The 25,257-nt window shown below is 33.8% G+C and overlaps 1 protein-coding gene across 2 annotated transcripts; it reads right to left on the bottom strand.

The window, feature by feature from the left end:
- vapb (VAMP (vesicle-associated membrane protein)-associated protein B and C) lies at positions 1-24,038 on the bottom strand. 2 transcript variants are annotated; one of them, XM_051111745.1, is made up of 6 exons: positions 23,737-24,038; positions 15,487-15,639; positions 5,536-5,639; positions 2,762-2,842; positions 2,414-2,590; positions 1-577 (listed from the first exon to the last, which is right to left on the bottom strand). In XM_051111745.1, the coding sequence occupies exons 1-6, from the start codon at positions 23,792-23,794 to the stop codon at positions 416-418; spliced, it is 735 nt and encodes a 244-aa protein (XP_050967702.1). In that variant the 5' UTR covers positions 23,795-24,038; the 3' UTR covers positions 1-415. The 2 variants fall into 2 exon arrangements, with proteins under 2 accessions (XP_050967702.1, XP_050967703.1); XM_051111746.1 differs by having other exon boundaries at positions 1-574.
- Between the last annotated feature and the right edge of the window lie 1,219 nt (positions 24,039-25,257).

Raw genomic sequence — 25,257 nt, 5'->3', positions numbered from 1 at the left:
AAAAAAAAAAAAGAAGTGATAAAACAACATTCACTCTACACAACTCAATCGCACATCTGGTGTTAGAAAATCCCTACGACATTTTTAGTGGTTAAAATCTATGACATTTGTTATCCATTTGAACTTGCATCAGAAATGATTAAGGAAGAGGGGCCAGAATGATTTCACAATTTTGAGGCAAGAGCTGTGTCAGATTATTATTATAATTCTTTTTTTCTTTTTTTCGAATTTTTGTTTTCTTTGCACATAACATGATGAAATTCCTTGATCTCTTTATTAATTTTACACACCTCGCTAATCCAAAACTACCCAAATGATATGGCATTCGGATTAAACGAATTCTGCATTGGTTACTTGTCTGTTTTGTTTTTGTTTCATCCGCAATGCATGCTTGTAGCGTCTCCCCTCTTGGATTTTACAAGGCCAACTTGCCTACGATGACACCCACGACAAAAAACAGCACAATTAGAGCGATCACCCTGGTGCTCAGACCCTCCTCCTTCACTCTCACCGCTGGAGATGAGTGCGGAGCCGACATTACTGTGCTCTTCCTCATCCGCAGACCATCATCTTCCTGCTGGGGTGGGGACGAGTGGAGAGAGAGAGAAAGATAAAGATAGTTAGATGACAGAAATGATCTGGGGAGTTATGAAAAGTGCTTTTGGCTCTGTGGTCGTCTCATTAAACAAGCAGCGGTAATGGTCCCCAGCTGCAGCTTCACACAGCGCTGATGACTAAGGCCAGGTTATCGTCAGTTCCGTCTCTCAATATGTTTAACATCCTGTGGCCGTAACAAATTTAAACATTATGTGAACGATCAAGGCAACATATAAATATGGCATTTTAGGCAGCCTGAACATTGCCAAAGTTGCCATGAAAACAAAAAATTTTAAGTGGACATCAGAGGAAGAAAATGAACTGAAATGGATAATAACCACTTTAAAGATAAAACTAAATTCCTGTAATTAAATTTAACACAGCATTTAGAGTAAGTGCACCCTTAAATGCCACTTTCAACCTTATTTTGTCTCAGTCTAATGGTAATTTAAGCATCATTTTCTTTGCCTGTAAAATCAAGTAAATGATGTGATTGTACAAGAATTGACCAAAAAGCATTTGTGTGTAGAAACTTGCATATAATTTCTATTTCCAGTGATTTGTTAGTTTGAATTATACTTAATCTAAATTCAAGAGATTACCGTTTTGTTCTATATATACTATTTTTCAAAAGTTTGGGGTCAGGTTTTGAAAATGCATTCAATGAATCAAAGGTGACAATAAAAACACTTTAATGTTACATTTAAAAATATTAAATTTTTTATTTTAAATAAACACTGTTGTTTTGAACTTCTGCATCAAAGAATAATACAAAAAAAAAAAATTACTGTTAAGCAGCCCAACTGTTTTCAACATTTTTATTTTCTTTTTTAATTCCATTTCAGCTTTTATGGGCCAGGTTTAGCTGTTTTCAACATTTTTAAATATAAGAAATGTTTCTTAAGCAGCAAATCAGCATATTAGATTTCTGACAGATCATGTGACACTGAAGACAGGAGTAATGATGCTGTAAATCCAGCTTTGCATCACAGGAATATATTACATTTTAAAATATATTAAAATAGAAAACTGCTATTTTAAATTGTTATAATATTTCACAACATTACTATATTTGATCAAATAAATGCAGCCTCTGTGAACATTAAGGGAGTTCTTTCAGAAACATTAAGACATTTTACCACCCCAAAAACATCTGAACTGTAGTGTATATAATGTAATATTACTCTGACAATTTAATGCACTATGCACACTCAAATGTTTTTGAACAGTAAAGATGTTTTTATTTTCTCCAAAGTACAGCAAAAACTGTTTAACATACCTGTATAAACTGTTTAAAATAACTGCTTTCTATTTGAATATATTTTAAAATGTAATTTATTCCTGTGATTTCAAAGCTGAATATCATTACACCAGTCACATGATTCTTCAGAAATCATTCTAATATTCTGATTTGCTGCTTTAAAAACATTTATTATAATTAAGTTGAAAACAGCTGAGTAGAATTTTTTCAGGTTTCTTTGATGAAAAGAAAGTTCAGAAGAACAGCATTTATCTGGAATAGAAATTTTTTGAAACATTAAAAATGACTTTATCATCACTTTTGATCAATTTAAAGCATCCCTGCTTAATAAAAGTATTAATTTCTATAATTTCAAAGAATCCTGAAAAGAAAAAAAGTACTTTAAAAAACATAAAAAAAATCTTACTGTTCAAAAACTTTTGACTGATAGTGTACATTTGAATTTGGAGTTTCAAAAAATAAAAAATAAATAAAAATAAAAAAAAGGAAACAAATATCTGATGTTTTACGAACACTCCTGACATGTGTAAGAATGCAATTAGCAAACATACTCACCCTGATCTGTTTGTTCTCCTCTCGTAGCCGCTGCACCTCCGTCTGCAGTCTTTTACATTCCTCCATGATCTTCTTCACCTCTCCGTCATCCAGACTGGAGGCCATGGACTTCATAGACAATGTGGATGATTCCGACTTTGAGAGACTGGAGGCTATCTTATTGCTTTCCATTTCATGCTGGGGCCACAATCAGGGTTACACACAAACAGAGAGAGAGTCTCATGAGCAAATGCATCCATGAAAAAGCCAAGAATCTGTTTAGCTTATTACTTTTAGGAGAGGGCGTAACGCCTGCTGCCATTGTCATTTCACAAACTGCCTACAGAACATGAAAAGCCTTCCACTCACTGTTTTCTCATTTTCAGCAGGCATCTCAAAAACACATCTCAGCTTGGAGTCCATCAGATCCTCGGGCTTGGCGTCCTTCCACTGCATGAGAGAACAACAACACATGTAAACACGCGCATACGTATGATTATACACCAAATAAACACCTCATGAGCTGTTTACAAACTCTAGCAACCTGCTTACATGCACAGCATTTTTAGGCTCAGTGTAGATGTAGTGTAGATTTTCCACAAAAAAATTACAGCGTATTAATAGAAAAATTATAAATGCACAATTCACTATTATGTTTCAATATTTCTCATGCATTAGCTTTGCCACATGCAAACATATCTTGGAAGTTATACACTGCAGAGGCAGATTGCTTAGTTTTGGAGCCAAGCTTTAGAGCCATCAACAGCAATAGTGGAAATAGCTCAGGACAGTGAGTAAGTAGCCAGATCTCTGCTCTACATTTTCTTTCCGCTTCTCCATTCCTGACGTTTTCATAACCTATTTATCGTTACATCTGCACATGCACACTCATTTTCAGTATGCTCTACTTGGGGCGTCATTCAGAAAGCTTCAAAAGAGTTATGAACGTGAGATTTGGATTGTAATCTTGGGCCCCGTCAAACACCGCTGGAGTTATATGACATTTGTTTGTATTACTTGAACAGCAAACCCACACCATTTATGTCATATGTTGTTGCTCTATGCTGGAGGTTACCATAATATTATTGCCTACTGACACTGAAGCACAACGTCTATGAAGCTTGTATACTGAAACACTAATATAATGCAAAATACTGTTTTATGACCAGTGCTGTTATTGTTAGAGAGATAATTCACCCAAAAATGAAAATTCTGTTATTAATTATCATCCCTATTCTGTTCCAAACCCATAAGACCATTGTTCATCTTCAGAACACAAATTAGGATATTTCTGATGAAATTCGATAGCTTTCTGGTGTGGTAGGGCTGGGTGATATGGCAAAAAAATTTAAAATCTCAATTTTTTTCAGAACGTTTGACTGATTCTTGATTTTTTATGATTTTTAACTAGTCAACTTGAAAGTGTAACTGTCTCAACATAAAGCAACTTTTTCTTTATTAACCCTCTAGGTGAAGAAAATAAAATTCTATTCCAAGTGCACCACACATGGTGTCATCATGATGTAAATGTTAAACAAATCACTTGTTAAATATCTTTGCAGAAAACATGCATTAACTACAACTGCATCTTGTACAAACTTGTCTTATACATATTATGTGTTCAGAAATAATACTAGGAAAATGCTTAAAAAAAAAAAAAAAAAAAAAATCATGGTTGGATCATTCTTTTCTCTTTACTGCTATCATTGGGATATTGTCAAAGTGTCTAAATCTAACATTTGGTAATACTTCTGTTTAAAACCACAATTCCTCGATTTCTAAAAAACTGAAATCCTGGCAAAACATTAAATTCGAAATAATTGATAAAATCAGAAAAATCGCCTAGCCCTATTGTGCGGAAAGAAAACATTTATCGTAACTTCATAATATTATGATTAAACCACTGATGTCACCTGGACTATTTTATTGATGTCCTTACTACCTTTCTAGGCCTTGAAAATGTCAGTTGCATTGCAGTCTATGCAGGGTCAGAAAGAGCTTGGATTTTATAAAAAAAAATATCTTGATTTGTGTTTTGAAGATGATCGAAGATCTTACGGGTTTGGAATGACCTGACGCTGAGTAAATAGTGACAGAATTTTAAAACTATTAGGAATAATTTTTGCTAAACACCCTCCCCCCCGAAATTCATTCAAATACGAATATTAGATGAAAAATGTAAACTTAAAAAAAATAGAAATGTTGTCTTAGAAACAAAATAATTTGGGGAAACGAAAAGCTGAATTAAAATAGTAATAAAAGCACATAAAATTACAATAAAATGGAAACAAAAATGAAAGCTAATTTAAAATATTATTAAACACGGTGTCATTTTACAATAAGGAGCCATTTGTTCACTTTAGTTATTGTATTAACTAACCTGAACGAACAATGAACAATACATTTATTACAATATTTATTAATATTTGTTAATGATATTATATTTATTAATTAGTTCATAAAAATGTAGTCATTCATTATTTGTTCATATTAGTTCACAGTGCGTTAACTAATGTTAACAAACACGCCTTGTGATTTTTAAAAATGCGTTAGTAATTGCTGAAATTAACATTAAATACGATTATTAAATGCTGTAGAAGCATTGTTCATTTTTAGTGTTACCATAAATACTACAAAATTACATAAGATATTTATATATATTAAAAATACACCTACATTTGGCAGTTCTACAATATATTTTGGTATAATTATCATGTGTAAAACATCAGCTTTTAGGAAATCAGCAATGGTTTTATAATACCCCTGCTGACAAAAACAGCTAAACCCAGCCTAAGCTTTTAGTTTTAGTTGGTCATTCAGCCTGGTCTTAGCTGGTCAGCAGGCTGGTTTTAGAGGGGTTTTAGCCACTTCCTTTGCTGGTCAGGCAGGGAGACCAGCTGGAACAACCAGCTAAAACCAGCTTGACCAGCCTAGCCAGGCTGGGATACCAGCTAATCCAGCTACTTCCATCTTAAACCAGCCAACCAGCTTAGGCTGGTTTTAGCTGTTTTTTCAGTAGCGATCACATATACAGGCTTCAAAGTGTTACTAAAAAAGGAGCATATGCAACCGAAAGGAAATGCCTCTGAACAAGTGAACGAGTATAAACCTTGAGAAAACAGGTGGCAGGGATCAGTACTTACCACTCCCTCAGTGTCGGTCATGTCAGGCGGGGCCAGCAGAGACTGTACCATGAACTTGTGTTTGCTTTTCTCATTCGGATCATAATCGAACGGTTGCAGCATCACTGTAAAAGCAAACACACACAAAAACATAAATACTACTAAACAATTAATTTATCATTTTAAAAAAGAGGACAAGACATAATGGGTGGATTGAGGAGGAACAAATTTGGAAAATGAGCCAGATTCGAACCTGTGCTGCCTACATGAGCACCAAATGCTAAGCCATGGTTCCAACATAATTTCATGCATTTTAAGGAATAAGTAAAACTGCATACTATTAGTATTAGTACGAGACAAGGGTGTCTCAACAGTCCAAATGTGATAAAATACTTGGGTGTAGAGCATCAATGTTTCAAAAAGATTTAGCTATTCATTGCATATAATCCCACTACAAACGTGGCTGATAAAACTCCAGTGACCCCAGAAGGGCAATTTTTCTTACAGCTCCTAAACAGTGTTTTTCACGTTAATAATAACACATTCAGCCCTTAACTCAAACCAGGTGTTGGTGTGAGGAAGTTCACGTCTACAACCCCATCAGCACCATCCAAAAGAAGGCCATGTTATTTGATGTCATTCCAACGAGCAAAAGCTAATTTAGAGCTGTTACCATGATTTACAATGATCACTTTCTTATGCCTGGCGTGCGAGGGCTCTGGCACGGCTGAAATCGGTATTGAAGGCCGATTTCACCCCCATCACCCTTTTTGAAAAACACAATTCGGATTTAAAAGGGTCTTTTTTCGCATCGGGGGTGAATGTGTGCGTGATTTCGGAAAACTGCTGCTAAGTTTCATTAAAAACAAATGATCTCTTAATTTCAAAGGCGTTCTCAGATGTGGCTACTACCGCCGAGCTCGCAGAAGGTGCACGCCAACTCCCCCCGCGAGTTAAAAACCTCGCTCTGGTTTTCTGTGCCATTATGGCAATCAAGCACCGTCGATATTGCAAACTGAAAACAGACGGCTGAGACAGATTGGGAATGTCCTGTTTTGTCAGTCCCAATCTTTCCGACGGCACTTGAAAGAACGGTGTTTCACCGTCAGCACCAAGGGGGTATTTTTACACGTATCTACAGAGGAAGAGGGTTTAAATGAGTCTTGACATGGCTTTATTTGTACAGCTCACATCATTAATATTTCTAAGAGAAAAAAAAATTGCACTGTGCAAATATTCAGATTCCTCACACATAACTGGTGCTATCTTTGACAAAAGAAGTCTGTTCAAGTTCAAGCTATGATTTGTCGCTGATGGTAGCAATGTTATATTTTTATATGGACATATAGGCTTCGTTCAAACTGCATAAAATCTGTTGTCAAAGTCAATCTTTAGGAACAGCTGTCCACACTCTCAGCGATAAAATCTGTGATCTGTTTGATTTACCAAAACTGTTGTCATTAATTATCTTATATATCAACACTTCTGTTCAAAGGTTTGTGAAAGAACACTTTTATGCAGCAGGGATGGATTTCATTGATTAAAAGTGACAGTAAAGACATTTATAATGTTACAAAATATTTCTGTTTCAAACAAATGCTGTTTCTTTACATTCTGAATTCATAGAATTCTGAAAAAGAAATGTATCAGTTTTTGAAAAAAACATTGATAAGAAGAAATGTTTCTTAAGCAACGAATTAGCATATTAGACTCATTTCTGAAGGATCACGTGACACTGAAGACTGGATAATGATGCTAAAACTTCAGCTTTGCATCACAAAATTACATTCCAAATAGAGATTTTTCCTTCAATTTTCCGAAATATGTATTTACATTAAAAAAAAAAAAAAAAAATGAAACATTACAATTCCCCCTATCAGGACTAAGTTACAGATATTTTCTATGAACGCATTTACACTGCAAAATTTCAAATGCATAAATAATTTTAAAATATTAATATTTTAAATATTTTTTAAACATACAAATAAAAAATGTTGGGAGAACTGCAATGATACTTTTAAATATGAAACCAAACCAGCAGTAGGTGGCGGAAAATGCTATTTAAAAAGTAATTTAGTCATTAATTCAAACGATTTGTTCAAACAGCAGATTCATTCATTAAAAAAAAAAAAAAAAAAAAAAGGCAAGTGACTCTTTATGAATGAGTTTATGAATCCCTGACTCACTTAATTTGTTAAAAAAAAAATGGATTCACTGGAAAATGGAGTAACGAAACAGCGCTGTGAACAAACATGCAGCAGTTCTGCTGTGGCTTTGATTGGAATTATTTTTGTCAATGAAACTGAGCAAAAACAGTCGACAAATTGTAAGTCACTTAATTTCAACTTCTTGCTTACTGAACTACTATTGTAAAAAAAATCAGTGTCACATTGCAATAGTTTTGATATTCAGGGAAACGTCTTGCAATGTTGCGTACCTAAATCATATATTATAAATATCTTTATTTTCTACCGCACTGTGCATCTGTAACTTTCTGAGAGTGCTGTTGCACTCACTTGTTTTGATTTTTGCACAAGTCTCTCTCACACGTTCATGCCTTTCTTTCTTATGCCGTAAAGAAATGATGTTTTTTTGAGGAAAATATTTCAGGATTTCTTTTCATATAGTGGACTTCAGTGGTGCCGTGGTTTTGAACTTCCAAAATGCAGTTTCAATGCAGCTTCAAAGGGCTCTAAATGATCCCAGCCAAGGAAGAAGAGTCTTATCTAGCAAAACGATCGGCTATTTTCCAAAAAATTGACAATTTATATACTTTTTAACCTCAAATACCCTAACTTCAAGACAGTTAGGGTCGGTCAAAAAACTCCCATCTCATTCTCTCCTCCAGCTTCAAAAATCGTCCTACATTCCTGCAGAACTACCAACCCAGTGTTTACAAAGTGGACATGCAAAGATCAAACCTTTTTTTTTTTTTTACAAAAAAAGGTAAAACAGCGATGTAGGATGATTTTGAAGTTGCAGAAGATAATGAGATGGGAGTTTTTGACATACCCTAACTGTCTTGGACAGTTACGCACAGAGATTATGCAGAGCTAGACAAGGTTTGAGCTAAAAAGTATAGAAGTTGTCATTTTTTTTTTTTTAGAAAATAGCCAATCGTTTTGCAAGATAAGACCCTTCTTTCTCAGCTGGGATAATTTTGAGCCCTTTGAAGCTGCACTGAAACTGCATTTCGGAAGTTCAAAATCACGGCACCACTGAAGTCCACTATATGGAGAGAAATTCTGAAATGTTTTCATCAAAAAACAATTTCTTTACGACTGAAGAAAGACAGACATGAACATCTTGGATGACAAGGGGGTGAGTAAATTATATGTACATTTTTGTTCTGGGAGTGAACTTCTCCTTTAAGCGTGATGTCAAAATGGACCGGCTTGGACTTTTGAATGTATTCAAACAGAAAAAAATAATTTTAAACAGTGATTACATTTCATAATATTACTGTTTTTACTGCATTTCTGACCCCCAAAAAATGCAGCACTGGTGCATATGAGAGACTTCTTTCAAAAACTGTTGGACTGTAGTGTATGTGGTATAATATACATATCACAATCCAAATGAAAAAAAAAAAAAAAAAAACACATGTGAATTTAAAAAACAGATCTCCTGTGTTCTTCTAATGTTGAGACTACAAATTACTGAACAGATTTGTGTCGGACACACCAAAAAAATCTGATTTTTGCTGCCTGTCTAAACAAAGAGACTTTATAGTCTAAGAATGAAGTGTTCTTGTTCTGAACAATGAAATGGGCGGCTGCCTGCTGACTACGATTGACAGTTCTTTCTGGCAGTTCACTGCTGACACAATCCAACATGAACGAGGCAATGATTTAATGATTGTTAAAGCAGGAGAGCATTCCTTCTTTAACAAAGAACATCTTTATGTAATGCTCAGTTTTGTTAAATATGGAAAATGTTAGCCTGAAGATGGTTGAAAAACAACCAATGCAATCTGAAATTAATCTTACTATATATATATATTTGGCTTTCTGATTAACTTATGCTCTCAGGAATGCAAAATATCAGGTCTCTCTAATGTGCAACGTGGACATATGAGAATTGCGCATGTATAGAAAGGTCCTTCTGAATCTCCTTTTTATTTTGAAAGCAACCACGTTTGGCACAATCTCTGTCTTTTACACAAATTTTATGAGCTGTCTGCACATACTGTTCTTTCTTGTAGTCTTAGAAGAGAACTATTTCTAATCACTCTGAGCTTGTGTGGTCACAGCTTGAGCGGTCATCTTTGGGGCCGTTGTCCGGGGATAAAAATGTTTCCCTGGGCTGAGTGAATTCAAGTGACGGCCTTGGTCATCTCAAATGAAAACCACAACGAAACACCTGACTGCAGACTGCGTAATTAACTGGATCCCTGGAGATAAAAAGCGAACAACTCCATTAATTATGAAACATGACCTCGGAATCCCCTCGGCAAAAACTGTGAAGCCTTAATGGAGAGAGGGAGAAGATGTGAGGAAATCCAGACAACACTAATGGTTTGGAAAAATGCACTTAACTTACTAAGCAAAGGTTCTGAGTCACAGAAAGGTATTAACAAGTAAAATCAACATGTAATGTGATATTATCATGACAAGATTAACAATAATAAACCATATTTAGCTTGAAATTTACTGGTGTCTCCACCTTGTTGGAAAAAAAATTATGAGTAATATGAACTGCATTATATTAGTTTTCAGTGTCACATGATCCTTCAGAAATCATTCTAATATGCTGATTTATTATCAGTGTTGGAAACAGTTGTTCTGCTTAATATTTTTCAGGATTTTTTGATGAATAAAAAGTTAAAAAGAACAGCATTTATTCAAACTAGAAATCTTTTCTAACAATATAAGTCTTTACTACCACTTTATCAATTATTTTAAAGAAAGAAAGAAAGAAAGAAAAAAAACGAACTTTGAACGTTAATGTATATTGTTCCAAATGATTTCTATTTTAAATAAATGCTGTTGTTTTTGATGTTTTATTCATCAAAGAGTCCTTAAAAAAATATCACAGGTTCCTAAAAAAAAAAAAAAAAATTATATTATATATATATATATATATATATATATATATATATATATATATATATATATATATATATATATATATATATATCAGCATATTAAAACAATTATTAAAACAATTTCTGAAGGATCATGTGACACTGAAGACTGGAGTAATGATGCTGCTATATACTCAAATATATTCAAATAGAAAACCACTATTTTAAATTGCAATAATATTTCACAATATTACAGGTTTTTTATGTATTTTTAATCAAATAAATGCAGCCTTGATGAGCAAAAAAGTCTTCCTTAAAAAACATTTAAAATCTTATTGATCACACACATTTCAACGGCAGTGTATATAAAACAACTAAATATTTTATATTAAAACATACACAATAACAATAATAATAATAATAATAAATAATAAAAGATAGATAGATAGATAAATAGGATTAAAATAGGACTAAAAGATAAAGACTTAAGATCAAGATTAAGACTTAAGATAAAAGAATGCTTAAGATCTATTTAAATAAAATAAAATAAATAAATAAATAAACAAATAAATAAAAACCGAAAACTATTTACAAATGTGTCAACAGAACAAATGTTCTGACATATTTTATAATTAAGATAATTCTATAAAATATATTTAAAATAATTTAAAATTATTATTATTATAATATTACAGAATTTATTAGACAGTAGGAAAAACAAAAAACAAAAAACAAAAAAAAAACTTAAAGAAAAAATGTTTTCTGTCAAACTAGTTACACCAGTCAAACCTATTTTTCTCGTAACTGACAGCATGTCACAATCACAGTGATCAGTAAGCCCAAATATTCTTTTACATTTAGTTATTTCACTTTGTGCAGATAAAAACCGTTGCTGCTCAAAGTCATAGAAGCATTACATAAGAGTGACATTTTTAGATTTCAGACGTCATTTAAAATACCTAAGTGAATGTGTAGTTCTCCGGCAATGCTGAAGTGGACATTTACTGTATACAGGACTCAACAGAGACAGAGTTTCTTCAATCACAACAGATTACGTATGGGATTCAAAGTTTGAAGCTGTTGCTTTTGAACTGTCCACAAATAACTTGTGATGTGTGAGAACGGGTGGAGACGTGAGGCTCATCTCACAGCTCTGGATAAAAGTCAAAAGCACATTAGGCGAAATCCATTGTGTATCTCCTGCGATAAACACGCCAGGGACGAGTTAGCCTGTCATTGATTCGAATACCAGTGAAGGAAAATCGTGTGAGTCAGAGCTATTGTCCATACTGACAGGGACCAGGCATCTCACCATGGAGAGGAATCCCAAAACACTGGAATCAACACAGAATAATGAGAGTAATTTTAAAAAGTCAGTGAGATTCCAAGAGGCTCTGAGATTTCAGATGAGTTGAGTTATTAGGAAAACTCTCGAAGGTCTCAGACACCAACAACTGTTGTTACAAAAATATCTCTTGGTTATGTAAAGGCTTCCGTCATGCACAAAGAGCAGTTGGGTAATAGATATAAAGGTGCTGTAACATAAACGTCTCCTTCATTTGCCAACTGCAGTATCTCACAGGAGACATGTGCACTCCGATGTCTTCACTATCATTAGCTAATCTGCAAGAAGTCAAACTATTTTCAACTTTGCTCCAATGATGGACATAAAAACATCATTATCATCAACAGTCACTGATGCTTATGTCACCGAAACTGAAAATGTTACACTAATATAATTTTATAGTAGAGATGCATTAATATTTGGAATTAGACTTATTTTCATATTTGAAATACTCATTTAAATTTGTTACAGTTTTAGTCATTTGCTGTACTTCTGTCATATGTGACCCAGGAACACAAAACCAGTCATAAGGGTCAATTTTTTTTAAATTGAGATTTATACATCATCTGAAAGCTGAATAAATAAGCTTTCCATTGATGATGGTTTGTTAGGCGATGCAATTATTTGAAAATCTGGAATCTGAGGGTGCAAAAAAAAAAAAAAAAATTGCCTTTAAATTTGCCCAAATGAAGTTTTTAGCAATGCATATTACTAATCAAATAAATTTTGACACATTTACGTTAGGAAATTTACAAAATATCTCCATGGAACATTATCTTTGTTCAATATCCTAATGATTTTTGTCATAAAAGAAAAATTGATCTTTTTGATCCATACTATGTATTTTTTGCTACTGCTACAAATTTACCCATGCTACTTATGACTGGTTTTGTGGCCCAGGGTCACATATATATGTGTCATATATATGTGGGTCAAAGATTTTAAGATGTCCACATCAAAATAAATTTACAAAAGTGATTTAATGTCCATAAAAAGCACATTGAATGCAAGTAAACTGTCTACTTTCAAGGTTTCCAGCAAGTTTTTGGAGAATAAAATGTTAAAAATTGGTTGAAATAATGTTGTCATTCAGTATGACACAATATTTATGTAAAAAATTAAAACAGCATGCTTATTCTGACTTGTACATATTAATATATTAATATATATATATTTATATTATAGCATATCAAATGTTATTGTGTTTTAAATAAGTAAACAATTCTTACTGACAAATGGGCAAAACCTATGTAGAATTATGACTAATTAGTATTTGGGGCCTGACAAGATTGTTACACTGAATGACATTTTAGTGGATGTTTTCTGTAAATTAGGGGAAAATGTATGATATTTATTTTTTTACTCAGAAAAACAAAAACAAAAATGCAAATAAATTAAAAAGACAACTTTTACTTTTTTTTTTTTTGGAACAGCAGCAACAATTTAAAGCAGTATTACACTAATTGTTTTTATGCTTAACCCTTTTTTTGTCTTTGACCCATGTTCATCTACACATATACAATTTGTTTTAGCAAATGTAATACTTTATCTTATTTCAGATTTCAGTTAGTTGCCAAGTAGGCATCTTCATCAAGTGTATTTTATTTTAAATACCTAAAACTATTTTAAAACTTCACAAATAACAACATTGCTTCAAATTAGCCTGAATTTGGGATTTGAAGGCTTATTCATAGTATTTTTTGAGTTTTTGCATCATTCTCAGCCTTCCGGTCAAAAACAACAAAACAAAAGGTGTTTCTGACGATTCCTTGTACCTTCACAGATAGAGATGCATCACCTTGTTACTGAAACCAAAACGTGTGAAAAAATAAGGTGTCTGAAAAAAGGGGTAACACTTATAACAGGGACAGGAGTTTGGATCCACACAGACAGATACAAGCCAAGCTGTCGAGCTTACACAAACACGTCCTGTGCCAGATCCACAGAAAAGATCAGATATGATTCAATATTAAACAATCGATCTAAATATCAACTGCTCATACAGATCAATTACCTATGAGAGCTAATGAGCATTTGAAAAAGCAGCGTCAACTTGAACATTTATTTCTTTGAGACTGCTGATGGTTTCATTCTAAACGTCAACACTGACATCATCATCAACGTTCAAGTGGTTCCTCCACAATCTGAAGACTTGGAGCAGATGAGTCATAGCACTGTATTTACTGTTATGAAGCTATATATAGCTCTGCATTTGCAAAATAAAAAAAAAGAAGTCAAACAGTGAGTCATTTAATCTGTCTAACAAAGCAAATGCGAAATTGTAAAATGGAGAAAAATACTTAAGTTTGATTTAATATGAATATGAACAATAACAGCTATTATTATTGTTATTAATATTAGTAAAATGCAGTAATGATAGTAATATTAGTAAAAATGTTATTATTATTAATTATGAAGCAAGCAAAACAATAAAATAATAGTCATATAAATAATGAACATTTAACGTATAAACATCCAATTATTATTAGTTATATGCATAATAATATTCTTATTTACACTACCAGTTTGAGATTTTAAAAATTTTTTAAAGAAGTCTCTTCTGCTCACCAAGTCTGCATTTATTTGATCCAAACTACAGCAAAACTCTTAAACTATTTTTACTATTTAAAATAACAGTTTTCTATTTGAATACATTTTAAAATGTAATTTATTCTTGAAATTTATTTCAAAGCTGAATTTTTAGCATCATTACTCCAGTCACATGATCCTTCAGAAATCATTCTAATATTCTGATTTGCTGCTCAAAAAACATTTATTGTTATTATTATTATTATTATTATTATTATTATTATTGTTGAAAACAACTGAGCAGAGATTTTGTCAGGTTTCTTTGGGAAAAAAAAAAAAAAAAAAAAAACTGACTCCAAGCTTTTGATTGGTATAGTGTATAACGTTACTAAAGCTTTTTATTTCAGATAAATGCTTATCTTCGGATCTTTCTATTTATCAAAGAATTCTGAACAAAAATTTACTAAACAGTTTTTAAGAATAAAACTAATAATAAAAATTCTTGAACAGCAAATCAGCATATTAGAATGATTTCTGAAGGATCATGTGACACTGAATACTGAAGTAATGATGCTGAAAATGCATAAATAAATTACATTTTAAAATATGATTAAATAGAAAACGGATATTTTAAATAGTAAAAAAAAAATAATTGGATCAATTAAATGCAGGCTTGTGAGCAGAAGAGACTTCTTTAAAAAACATTAATTGTCTTAATGTATTAAGTGTATATTAATATTTAAAATTATTATTATTATTATTATTATTATTGTTGTTGTACATTAAAAACTATGAATGCAACAACTTTTTTTTGATTTTGGAAGCATTTGAAAGTTCTTCATAAATCAAGAGAGATTCATGGTTTCAAAATGCAAATTTGACAAACCATTAAAGGCTCATTGAGAGCTCAGATTCAATTCTCAAACTCTCCTCAACCACACATCAACAAATGGTTTGAACTTTACAACATGTGGGTTTTGGTATTGGTATTTCCATTGGTAGTGTTGGGTCATAGCTCTAAAGGCTTCTTTTATTGTGAATAACATCAACAAGACAAATGAGGTGCATTTACCAGAGACGTTGATCGAGGTTCCGGCATCAATCACTCCACTGTTTGGCCGCACACAGTATCGGCGCGGTGCAGTCGTCTTTACTTTAAAGCACACATTTCTGTCTGTGGGATTAGCAAGCTTTAGGGTGGTGGTCACCACATCTGTAAATGGGCCTGAGGGGAGAAAAAGAGGACGTTACTGTACATTCAAAACGCATTGAAATGATTCAACTATGTCTGGTGTAGTTGTTAGCACATTTCTATTGAGTTTCTAGGGTGGTGGCTTTGCAAAAACATCTCAAATTGATCAAGAGCAATATCTGCAGCCAGACTGCTCTAAGTGACCACATCGATTTACAACCTTGTAACCGATTTCACCCCACCTAGACATAATGATTAGAGACAAATCACATTAGTGGCACATTACAAAATTAGCGATATATCAAAGGCCAAAAGATCACTTGTATTTGTTCTCAATCTTGGCACTCGCTTTACATTGCGGCAAAGAATAAGGGCGATTTTGGGAAAATAGAACAAACGGAATTTGTTCTGCCAAAGGCTGATGCTAATCAGTCCACATCACAGAATCAAACTAGGCGTCTATGGTGAAAAACAAAGAGTGGAGACCTAAAACAATATGGTGACAGAAAGAAGACTGATTTCAAAATTCAATGGTCAGTAGGATTTATTTTTTTTTACGTCATTGAAAGAAGTCTCTTAAGGCCAGGACACACCAAGCCAACGGTCGGTCGTCAGCATCTATCGGGCTAGTTTGTTTGGTGTGTTCCACACGTCAGCTCTCATCAGGCTCATGTTAAACATGTTGAATCGGCGTTGGGACCGTCAGGGAAAGTGAGAACTCTGACTGGATGCTTGGTTTTGCGAAAGAGCCAGTGCCTGAGAATTAAAGTCAAAGTGATGAAAAGAACTAAAAGGCAGCACAAACAGAAGACTGTTCTAAATTTACTTGGTCTTAACCAAGCATTCCAGCATGTGAACATTATCATAACAACATGAGCTGTTTAAAAATGTCAAAAGTTATCAACATAACTGATATTCAAAATGGTAAGCAAGCGATGCTTTGTTAACGTTTCGCATATCTGCGTTTATCTTGTATATCTTTTTTTTCGGTTTCTCCTTATGAACGACGAATCCATACTATTAAAAGCTGCTGATATAGACAGCTAAATGCTCTCACGCAGGCGCAGAATGCACATGTTAGTCTGCAGTCAGCTGTAGTCTGTGCAGTGTGTTCAAGCACAGCTTTTTGTCCAGATGCCTGAATTTTCAGCATCATTACTCCAGTCTTCAATGTCAGATGATCCTTCAGAAATCATTCTAATATGCTGATTTGCTGGTCAAGAAACATTTCTGATTATTATCAGTGTTAAAAATAGATGTGCTGCTCAATATTTTTGTGGAAACAGCGCTGATTTTTTTTATTTTATAAAGAAAAAGTTCCAAAGAATCCCTTTTTTTAATTTTAGCCGCATTTAGCCACATTTAGCTGCTAAACTTGTTAACTAGCACGTTATTAGGAAAGGCGACCGCAAAGATTCATTAAAAAAACCCTTATATTCACTTCTGCTGTAAGTCAAGCTGGATCATGAATGATTCGCGCGAACATAGACAGATATATGTAGATCGCGAGGCGCATTCCATTCACAAGCAAATGCAATCCACTGCATCTTCAGCGGCTCAGATTTGGGGAGTAAATGACAACCACTATGTTCATCGTTACATCCAGCAACACAACACCTCAATCGGAGATATTCTTGTCTAACTTACATCCCTGCTCCGGCATTGAAACAGTGGAGGTCGGACTGTTACAGCTGACAGGTCCGAAGTAAGACGCTCATGTCAATCAACTACTGTGGCAGCGGCCTCTGTTGGGTGTGACGCCACAACGACAGGCATCTGAGAATGGCTCGATTTGAAAAAGGGGATTATTTTTACAGATTAATTAAAAACCACTGCATGGATTTTTATCATTATAGGGTAGATGTGTACATACACTGCCAACACACATTAACGTTCAAACAACATGTAAAAGTGAACTTTGCATCCGATGACCCCTTTAAAAGGAGTTAAACATTTACTAGTTAGCCAATCAATTCCTGATCAAATCAAGTGCCATCCAACAACGTCTTGCATGTTTCACTCAGAAATATGCGATGTGAATTTCATCCCGTTCTGACATTAAATCAGCATTCAAACATTTCTAATCAGAACGAGCTGAAAGATCAAAACACTGATATGGCTGTTCAAGACATGTTTTTCTCTGTTAAAACAAACAAAAATGTAATAAAAATGCAGAAAAACAAATAAATTTAATAATACTATAAATATGTTTGTAGCAACACTATAAATCCTGAAGTCCAAGGATAACACTGATACATTTGTTTACCCACAGTTTAATCCAGAGAAATGGATAACATATGGTATGACATTATTTTGAAAGTTTTGAATGGCAAATTACTTGGTTTCCCTTTCATGGTGCAGCGGTTTCTCTTCAAACAGGAAGAGAAGATAAAATCTCTGACCATCAAAGATTAGTCATCCTGCCAAGATTTTGTCTCATTCACAAAGATTTCTTTTTCTCCTAATGTATTAAAGTCAACATAAAACAGCGTAATTTGCAACATTTTTAATTCCATAATGTGACTTTCCATGCAAAACAGGATTTTCAGCAAGAAACAGGACTATTACAACTGATTACAAAGGTAAACAATGAGATTGTGCCCAACATAACCACACAAAAATGTGTTTAGATCATCGTTGAGTTCATAAATGCTAGTTCTGTCTCAAACATCCCTCAACCTTTGTGATGCAGCAGCGCCACACATCAAGTATGCAACACCTCATCTGGGTTAATTCTATTAAACCAGTTAAATTATTGAGAGGCTGTGACACTTGAAACCCATAGTGAGCCTTATGTTGTTTGAGGCTTTATGTTGTGTGTTACAAAAGAAAAGATGCAGATGAACTAAGCGCCTTGTGCCTTTAAAACCTTTATAGAGAGACAAATATTGCACAAGGCCTAACAATGGACTATCCTAGCCAGAAGCCTTATGCTCCATGTCTTTCTACTCATACAGAGCACTATGGAGAAACTGATACAATTAGGGCATAAGTAATTGCAAAGGATGAGTCATGCAGAAAGGCATCACTCTCTGTATTAATTTCATTAGGTAAATCACAACATCGCCGATCAATACCAACCGCCTAAAAGGAACAAAACACTCAATTTATGAAAAAACAACCCTATTTAGTAGGGATGGGCATTTTGTTTATTTTTGTATTTAAATACATAAAAGGGTACATTTATAGTTTTATTTGCAAACATTACTACACAACTAACAGATTTAAATGCACGATATGCATTAATAAATAAACATAAAAATGGCTGCTATTGAGTAATGCATACTATATATAAACACTACTTAGCCATGCGGTCTCACTTAATGCATACAAGAAGATCCTCAGTTTGACCTCTAGAGCTTCAAGAAAGTTCTGGGATATTCTGCAGATACAAAACATGTTGCTTTGGGGAGGGAAAAAAAAAAAAAAATCACTGTACACATCATTTACTGCTGAAGAAATTTTTCTGCCAAACAAGGTACAGCGGCGGAAAAGCCTAGAGCGATTATGCGTGCCTTTCATACGGCTCGGAAATACCCAACACATCTGTCTGCAGTGATGCAGCGTTCATCTGCACAGAGAGATACTTGGCATCCGCACGTGTGCAGATGTGAATCGTCTTTCCAAGTCGGCATTTCAACATCTGCCTCTCATTTGCACCCTGCTTTATAGCCCTAAAACATATTTATTACAGCAGCGTTTCATGATGATTATAATAATTCAGTTATCCAAGGTCTAAATCAATGAGCACTTATGTAATTTCGCCACGTAGGTCAAGGTATTAGTGATTCTGAACAGAGAGAACGGGCCAAGAAGGTGCAGCCCTGTTAAATCACACAGACATCACCGTATTTTAACAGCTTTGCCCCATTACTACTAACAATTGGGTCACCTTAAAATCTCTGAGGGATCAAATCACCTTTTATATTTCCCAAAATCACATATAATTACTGGCTGGGGCTATAAACCACAGATGAATCTCAGATTCAGATGCCTTAAATATAAAGTGGCATGCCGGGACGGTTGGGTTATTGTTGCTTGAAGTTACCTGCTATGCTGATTATTCAATGAACTGTATTATAGGGGGGTGGAGTCCGAGGCAGGAGGTGTGGTGTAACTGTAATGTGAATGAGAGGTGAAGTTGCTTTGGCTCCTTTATGGCGTATGACCCATTCTAGCAGCCTCCTCAGGGGGAAAGCCATGTCCAGTGCTGAGAAATAAATGCATTGTGCCTCATTTATAAAACATAAGCTTGCAACTGTGCTTTGGACTACACCTAACAATTACACAGTGGATTTGAGATCTCCACAGCTTTGTTTGAATGCCTTAATGTAAAGTTGGCTAAATGAACTCTAGATAAGTACTATCCTCAATTGTGCAGTACTTATAGCTTCAATGTATTTGTTTGAATTATGGCTATGAATTGAATGCACATCTTGTAATTATTAAATTATTTAAAATTATTTTATGCATGCATTAAATCTTGCTGAATTAAATACATGATACTAACGTAACAGAACAGAAGGATGCATTTCTAAAAACGGTCAATTTTCCAACTTTACACAGCCATGTGACTTTTATTGGGCAAGACGCTGATTAAAAAAAAATCTGATACCTAAGATGCTTGTCCAGTGTACAAATCAGTAAAATTATATATTAAGTCTTTTTTCAGATAAAAAAAATTATATTAGGTTTAAGCTTATTTTTAAGAAAAAGAGAAGAGGAAAAAAAGAGAAAAATGCTAAATAAATAAATAAATAAATAAATTTCAAAAAAGAAAACATTTATTCCAAAGAGGTTTCAAAAAAATCTTCTCCTTCGAATTTACTGTTCTTAACCCAAACCATATTTTTTTCTTGTTTTAGGCATAAACCTGACAAAATTATATATTATTTCTCTGAACACAAGACATATCATGTTATTTTGCTTTTCAAGTAAATTTAGCTTGCTTTATGGCTACTAGAAATCAAGAAAAAAATACTGAAAATGATTTTTGCAGCACAGCCCATATAACCTTACTTGTTCCTAAGGCTTTTAATATTTTGATTATTTTAGCACTGTTGCCACAGGTTCTAAAAAAAAATGTGTATTTTACCCCCCCAGAACATGATTTTTACCCCATTTAAAACACGACTGGGCTAGTTTTGAGTAGCAATTGTGCAGGTTTTATGAAAACCTGGCAACCCTGATTCTACTGTCTTGCATTCATTGTCTGAGACGAACACTAACTAACTAACTAAAGCAAATATAAAAATCTGGTGTAGCAAAAGAGCTGCAACAATTTCACTGTAACTCTGCACTACCCTTGAATCAGGACAATTTTAGAGAAGCGACTTAGGCTCTTCTTCCTCAATTTTAGTGTATGATTAAAAACCAAAATGAAACCTGGAAGCGAATAATACTATTCCTGGCCTACACCTGAATTATTCAACATAAATAAGCATTCACACTAAATGAGCAACACTTAAAACTGCTTCACACTCACTTTCAAAGATATTAACATTAACCAATAGCCCTCATGGCCCTAGGTGAAACACCAATTGAAAAAGTTGTTTCAGAGGAATCGTACACAAGAACATTATTGTACAACAAGCAAGATTACCAAAGGAAAACTAAGCAATAAAAAGGTGCAATGGTTACACACTCATTAGCCTTGGACATGAAAGGTGTGGCTATTGGTGAGCAAAGATCATCTGTAAAATAAGACAAGCTTTAGACAGGAACTACTAGATTAATCAGTTAGTGATAAGTATTTTGACTACAAACTAAATGCACTGGGAAGAGCAAATGGCATTGAAAGTTATCTGGCATCGATATAGAACTCCTGCAGCCAAGAGCATGTCTAATGTCACCTCACAGGCTGCTGGTGTGAACAAGCAGTAGGAGAACTGCTCTCATTTTTGAAACGCCTAAACAATGAACCAAAGACTGTGACGTCATTAACAACAATAACATTTACAACATTAGGTTTACAAAATGTCACGGTTAACCCAAGACGATTTACAAGGTGTGTCCTGACAAATGACTAAAAAAGGAAGACTCTACAGAGAAGGAAAACAGATTCACTGACACAAATCTTTGGCAAAACTTTAAATTTAGAGCAATTTTCAGGAAATGAGCCAATGTGATATTTCTTACATTTGAAAATAAATATCACAATTAACTATTCATTTTTAGGTTCCATTCTATTAGGCAACACAAGTCAAGCATATTCATTTTTTACTGAGTTCAATGCCTAATAAAGCAAATCAGGAATGGCCCAGGGATGAGAAATTCTAGATAAGAATGTAATCAACAGTACAACAATGAAATGAGAATATTTTGAAATATGAGATCAACTAGTGTATAACATACTTGTCTTCAGCATATAAAGTTTCAGAGTGAGGAAAGCCACGTTTGCCAATTCCCAGCAATGCATGAACTAATAAAACATATAGCTTGAACGCAATACCAGTCACTTTGTACAAAAGCTTCAGCCAAAGGCATAACTGAAAATGTAAAGATGAGCTCATTGTAGTTGCACTAAGCTCCTTAAAGGGACAGTTCACCTTAAAATTCTGTAAATTCTATCATAATTTACTCCAAACCTGTTTACCTTCCGTAGAACACAAAAGATGATATTTTGGTGGGAAGAAAGATGGGAACAAAACAATAAACAAAACAATCTTATACTAGTGGAATTGGTCAGACTAACTAATTACTAACCCAGTTGAGGAAAAGGTGGTTTAAACGGGTTCACTTCCGTGCTTAAAACCATTGTTACACCTGAAGTGTTTACAGAGGATTTACTGAATAACAAACAGGTGACTATTAATAATAATTGTTGTTAATACTCGCAAATATTGATTGTTGTAGAAAAAAGGAAAAACACATACACAATATTTCTGTCTTTTGATTATAAAGTCATGAGGAAACAGATTTAGCACCAAATCTGTAATGGCTTATAGAAAAGTAAAAAATGTAGGGCGGGGATTTAGTTCATTCATTGAATAATGATTAGATTTTAAGATGTGGGCATTTAAAAGAACAATTCATTTCATGCCAACTTTAATAAACACTAGGCCTGTGCTATAAGCATACAACAATATAGCATTGGTCTGTTGTTAAGAGTAATTGGTGACATCTATAGCTTCTATCCTGAAACTGGGTAAACATTAAATAGCACAGGAACATACATGTATGAACTAATAGTGCCAGTTTGAATGAAACATTACTCGTTTTCACAAAAATGCTAACATGAGTTATTTTACCACAAAATTATAATTATATCCATGTCAATGGAACGATGAACCATGGCAGTAAAATAATAGTACAAGTACTGGTGCCAGAGACTTCCTGACTGGAAGCGGCTTCAACGTAGGAACCAGTGTTGCCAGATTTTGCTAGAAAAAAATATGTTACCAGTTCTAACAAAAAAAGCCAGAAATAATCAACTTGCCTCATTAAAGAACCCGAAATACACGGCCCAGTTATTTGTGTTTAGGACAGAAACCATTTCTTATTCTGATTAACTAAACATTAGGAGAAATAAAGCTCGACTTTGACAGCTCACTCAGCGGTCATTCAAACAGAGAAATAATGTCATGTAATGACAGAGTAATGTAACGACAGATAAACAGTTTGTTTATGAGCTAGACACTAATATACAAAAACACTCCATTATTTTCTGGGAATAACCTCGTACTTAATCCACAACAGCCCGTTTTATAAGCGATTAAAAATTAAAAATGCAACGCGACGTCGCTAATAATAAGCGGACATGGCAACACCGGTTGCACTGCTTCATACTAACCGAATTAACTAGCCCACCAATAGAGCCTGTATGTCAAGGCCTAAAACAGGCTAGCTCTAGCTAACGTGTTTGTCAGTCTTCTGCTAAACCTAGTGAGCACTACACATGAAGGACATTTGATGTCATTAAAATGAGTCTGGAGTGTAAAACGATTCACCATTACGGCGCTGCGCCATATTATTATTATTATTATTATTGCAAGGACTGAGGCCTCTCAGAAACGCCATCTCACCGCCTCTTTCTGCCCTTAACCCCTACTAAACACGTCGGCTGACCCTCCCTCTTTGTGCTGGGCGTTATAGCCGCCAGTTCACGGCCGTGTCAGTCTCCCAACTCACCTCGGAACCTCAGTTCGTGCTGCGGTTCTAGAAGCAGGACCTGCTCTGGCCTGGCCATCTCCCACTGCGCTTCAAACGCGTCGACTGCTGCGCTGACGTCCGCTCGAACTGACGGTGACGGGCTTGGCGGTTGAGGCTGTCGATGAGGACTTCTGTTACATTTATTGAAATAAAAACTCCACAAGGCAGTGGAAATAGCTCAGTGTTACCCGATCCACTAGCGACTGTTGTGATGCAGCAGGAAGGGACTGTAGGAGAGAGAGAGGCTGGCCGTGACGTCACTGCCCCTGCAGTATGCACTGAGTAGTGGCGACTGATGTGAGGAGAAGGGTGTAGAATGAGGGTGGGGGTGGTCTTTATGGGTCATCTGGTCTTCAACCATGTTATGAAAATGCTACGGTAACTTAGCAGTGGTGAATTCACATGTGTGTGTGTGTGTGTGTTATATTAACATACAACGACCACTATAGAAAATGCAACTATTTTGCAGTTTTATAATTAAAAAGTTTTTTAATTACATTATATTAATATGATATTAGGTTAAAAAACATTTTATAGTATATAATATATATATTTACACATGCATATATATATATATATATATATATATATATAAATATACACACACATTTAATTACATGTATTTCTTAAATATATACATGTATGTGTGTATATTTACATGCAAATATAAATATACACAATGCACACACGTTAACACAAATGCTATTTATTCTGGATGCGATTAATCACGATTAATTGATTTGACAGCTCTAAAAAAATTATATAATATATTAATAAAAACTGTTATAATACATAATATAATGAAGACTTTTTCAGTGCCATAAATATAAGGGGCATTAAAAATTAAATAAATTTTAGAAAATCTGACAGAATAAAAATATAAAAAATAATAAAAAATATAATTTATGTATTTTTGCATAATTATTTCTCATTGATTGACCTTATATATAACATCAAAAAATGTTAATAATTTTTATTATGTTATATATTTACATTATATTATTATAGAATTATAATTAAATTAATAAACTTAAAGCATATTTATAGATATAATTACTTTAATAATATAATTAAAACATTAATAATAACAGGAGTAGTAATAATAATAATAATAATAATAATAATAGACATGGAATATTTGTAAACGCGAACTTTTATTTTGGATGCAACTAATCGCGATTAATCGATTTGACAGCACTACAAATAATATAATAAAAACTATTATAATACATAATATAATGAAGACATATTAAAGACATTTTTTCAATGCCATTAGTAATATGAGGCATATTAAAAATAAAATAAATAGAAAATAGAAAATCTAATAGAATAAAATAAAAATATAAAAATGATATAAAAATTCATTTATGTATTTTGCGTAATTATTTCACATTGATTGACCTTGTATTTAAGATACATGGAATATTTGTACATAAAAAAAAGTGAATTGAATTTGTATTTAAGATACATGGAATATTTTTTCAAAATTGTACATCAAAA

Source organism: Labeo rohita, chromosome 6 (genome assembly GCF_022985175.1).
Source record: "Labeo rohita strain BAU-BD-2019 chromosome 6, IGBB_LRoh.1.0, whole genome shotgun sequence".
Lineage (NCBI taxonomy): Eukaryota > Metazoa > Chordata > Actinopteri > Cypriniformes > Cyprinidae > Labeo > Labeo rohita.
Note: the sequence above shows the minus strand (reverse complement) of the source record. Positions and strands in the feature narration are given on the sequence as shown.

What these genes read in the sequence shown, in the direction of transcription:
- vapb (XM_051111745.1), bottom strand. Translation starts at nt 23,794, where the DNA reads ATGGCCAGGCCAGAGCAGGTCCTGCTTCTAGAACCGCAGCACGAACTG. An exon ending in GCACGAACTGAGGTTCCGAG is followed by an intron (nt 15,640 to 23,736) that starts GTGAGTTGGGAG and finishes TTCTCCCCTCAG; the next exon opens with GCCCATTTACAGATGTGGTG. An exon ending in AACCTCGATCAACGTCTCTG is followed by an intron (nt 5,640 to 15,486) that starts GTAAATGCACCT and finishes TTGCTTTTACAG; the next exon opens with TGATGCTGCAACCGTTCGAT.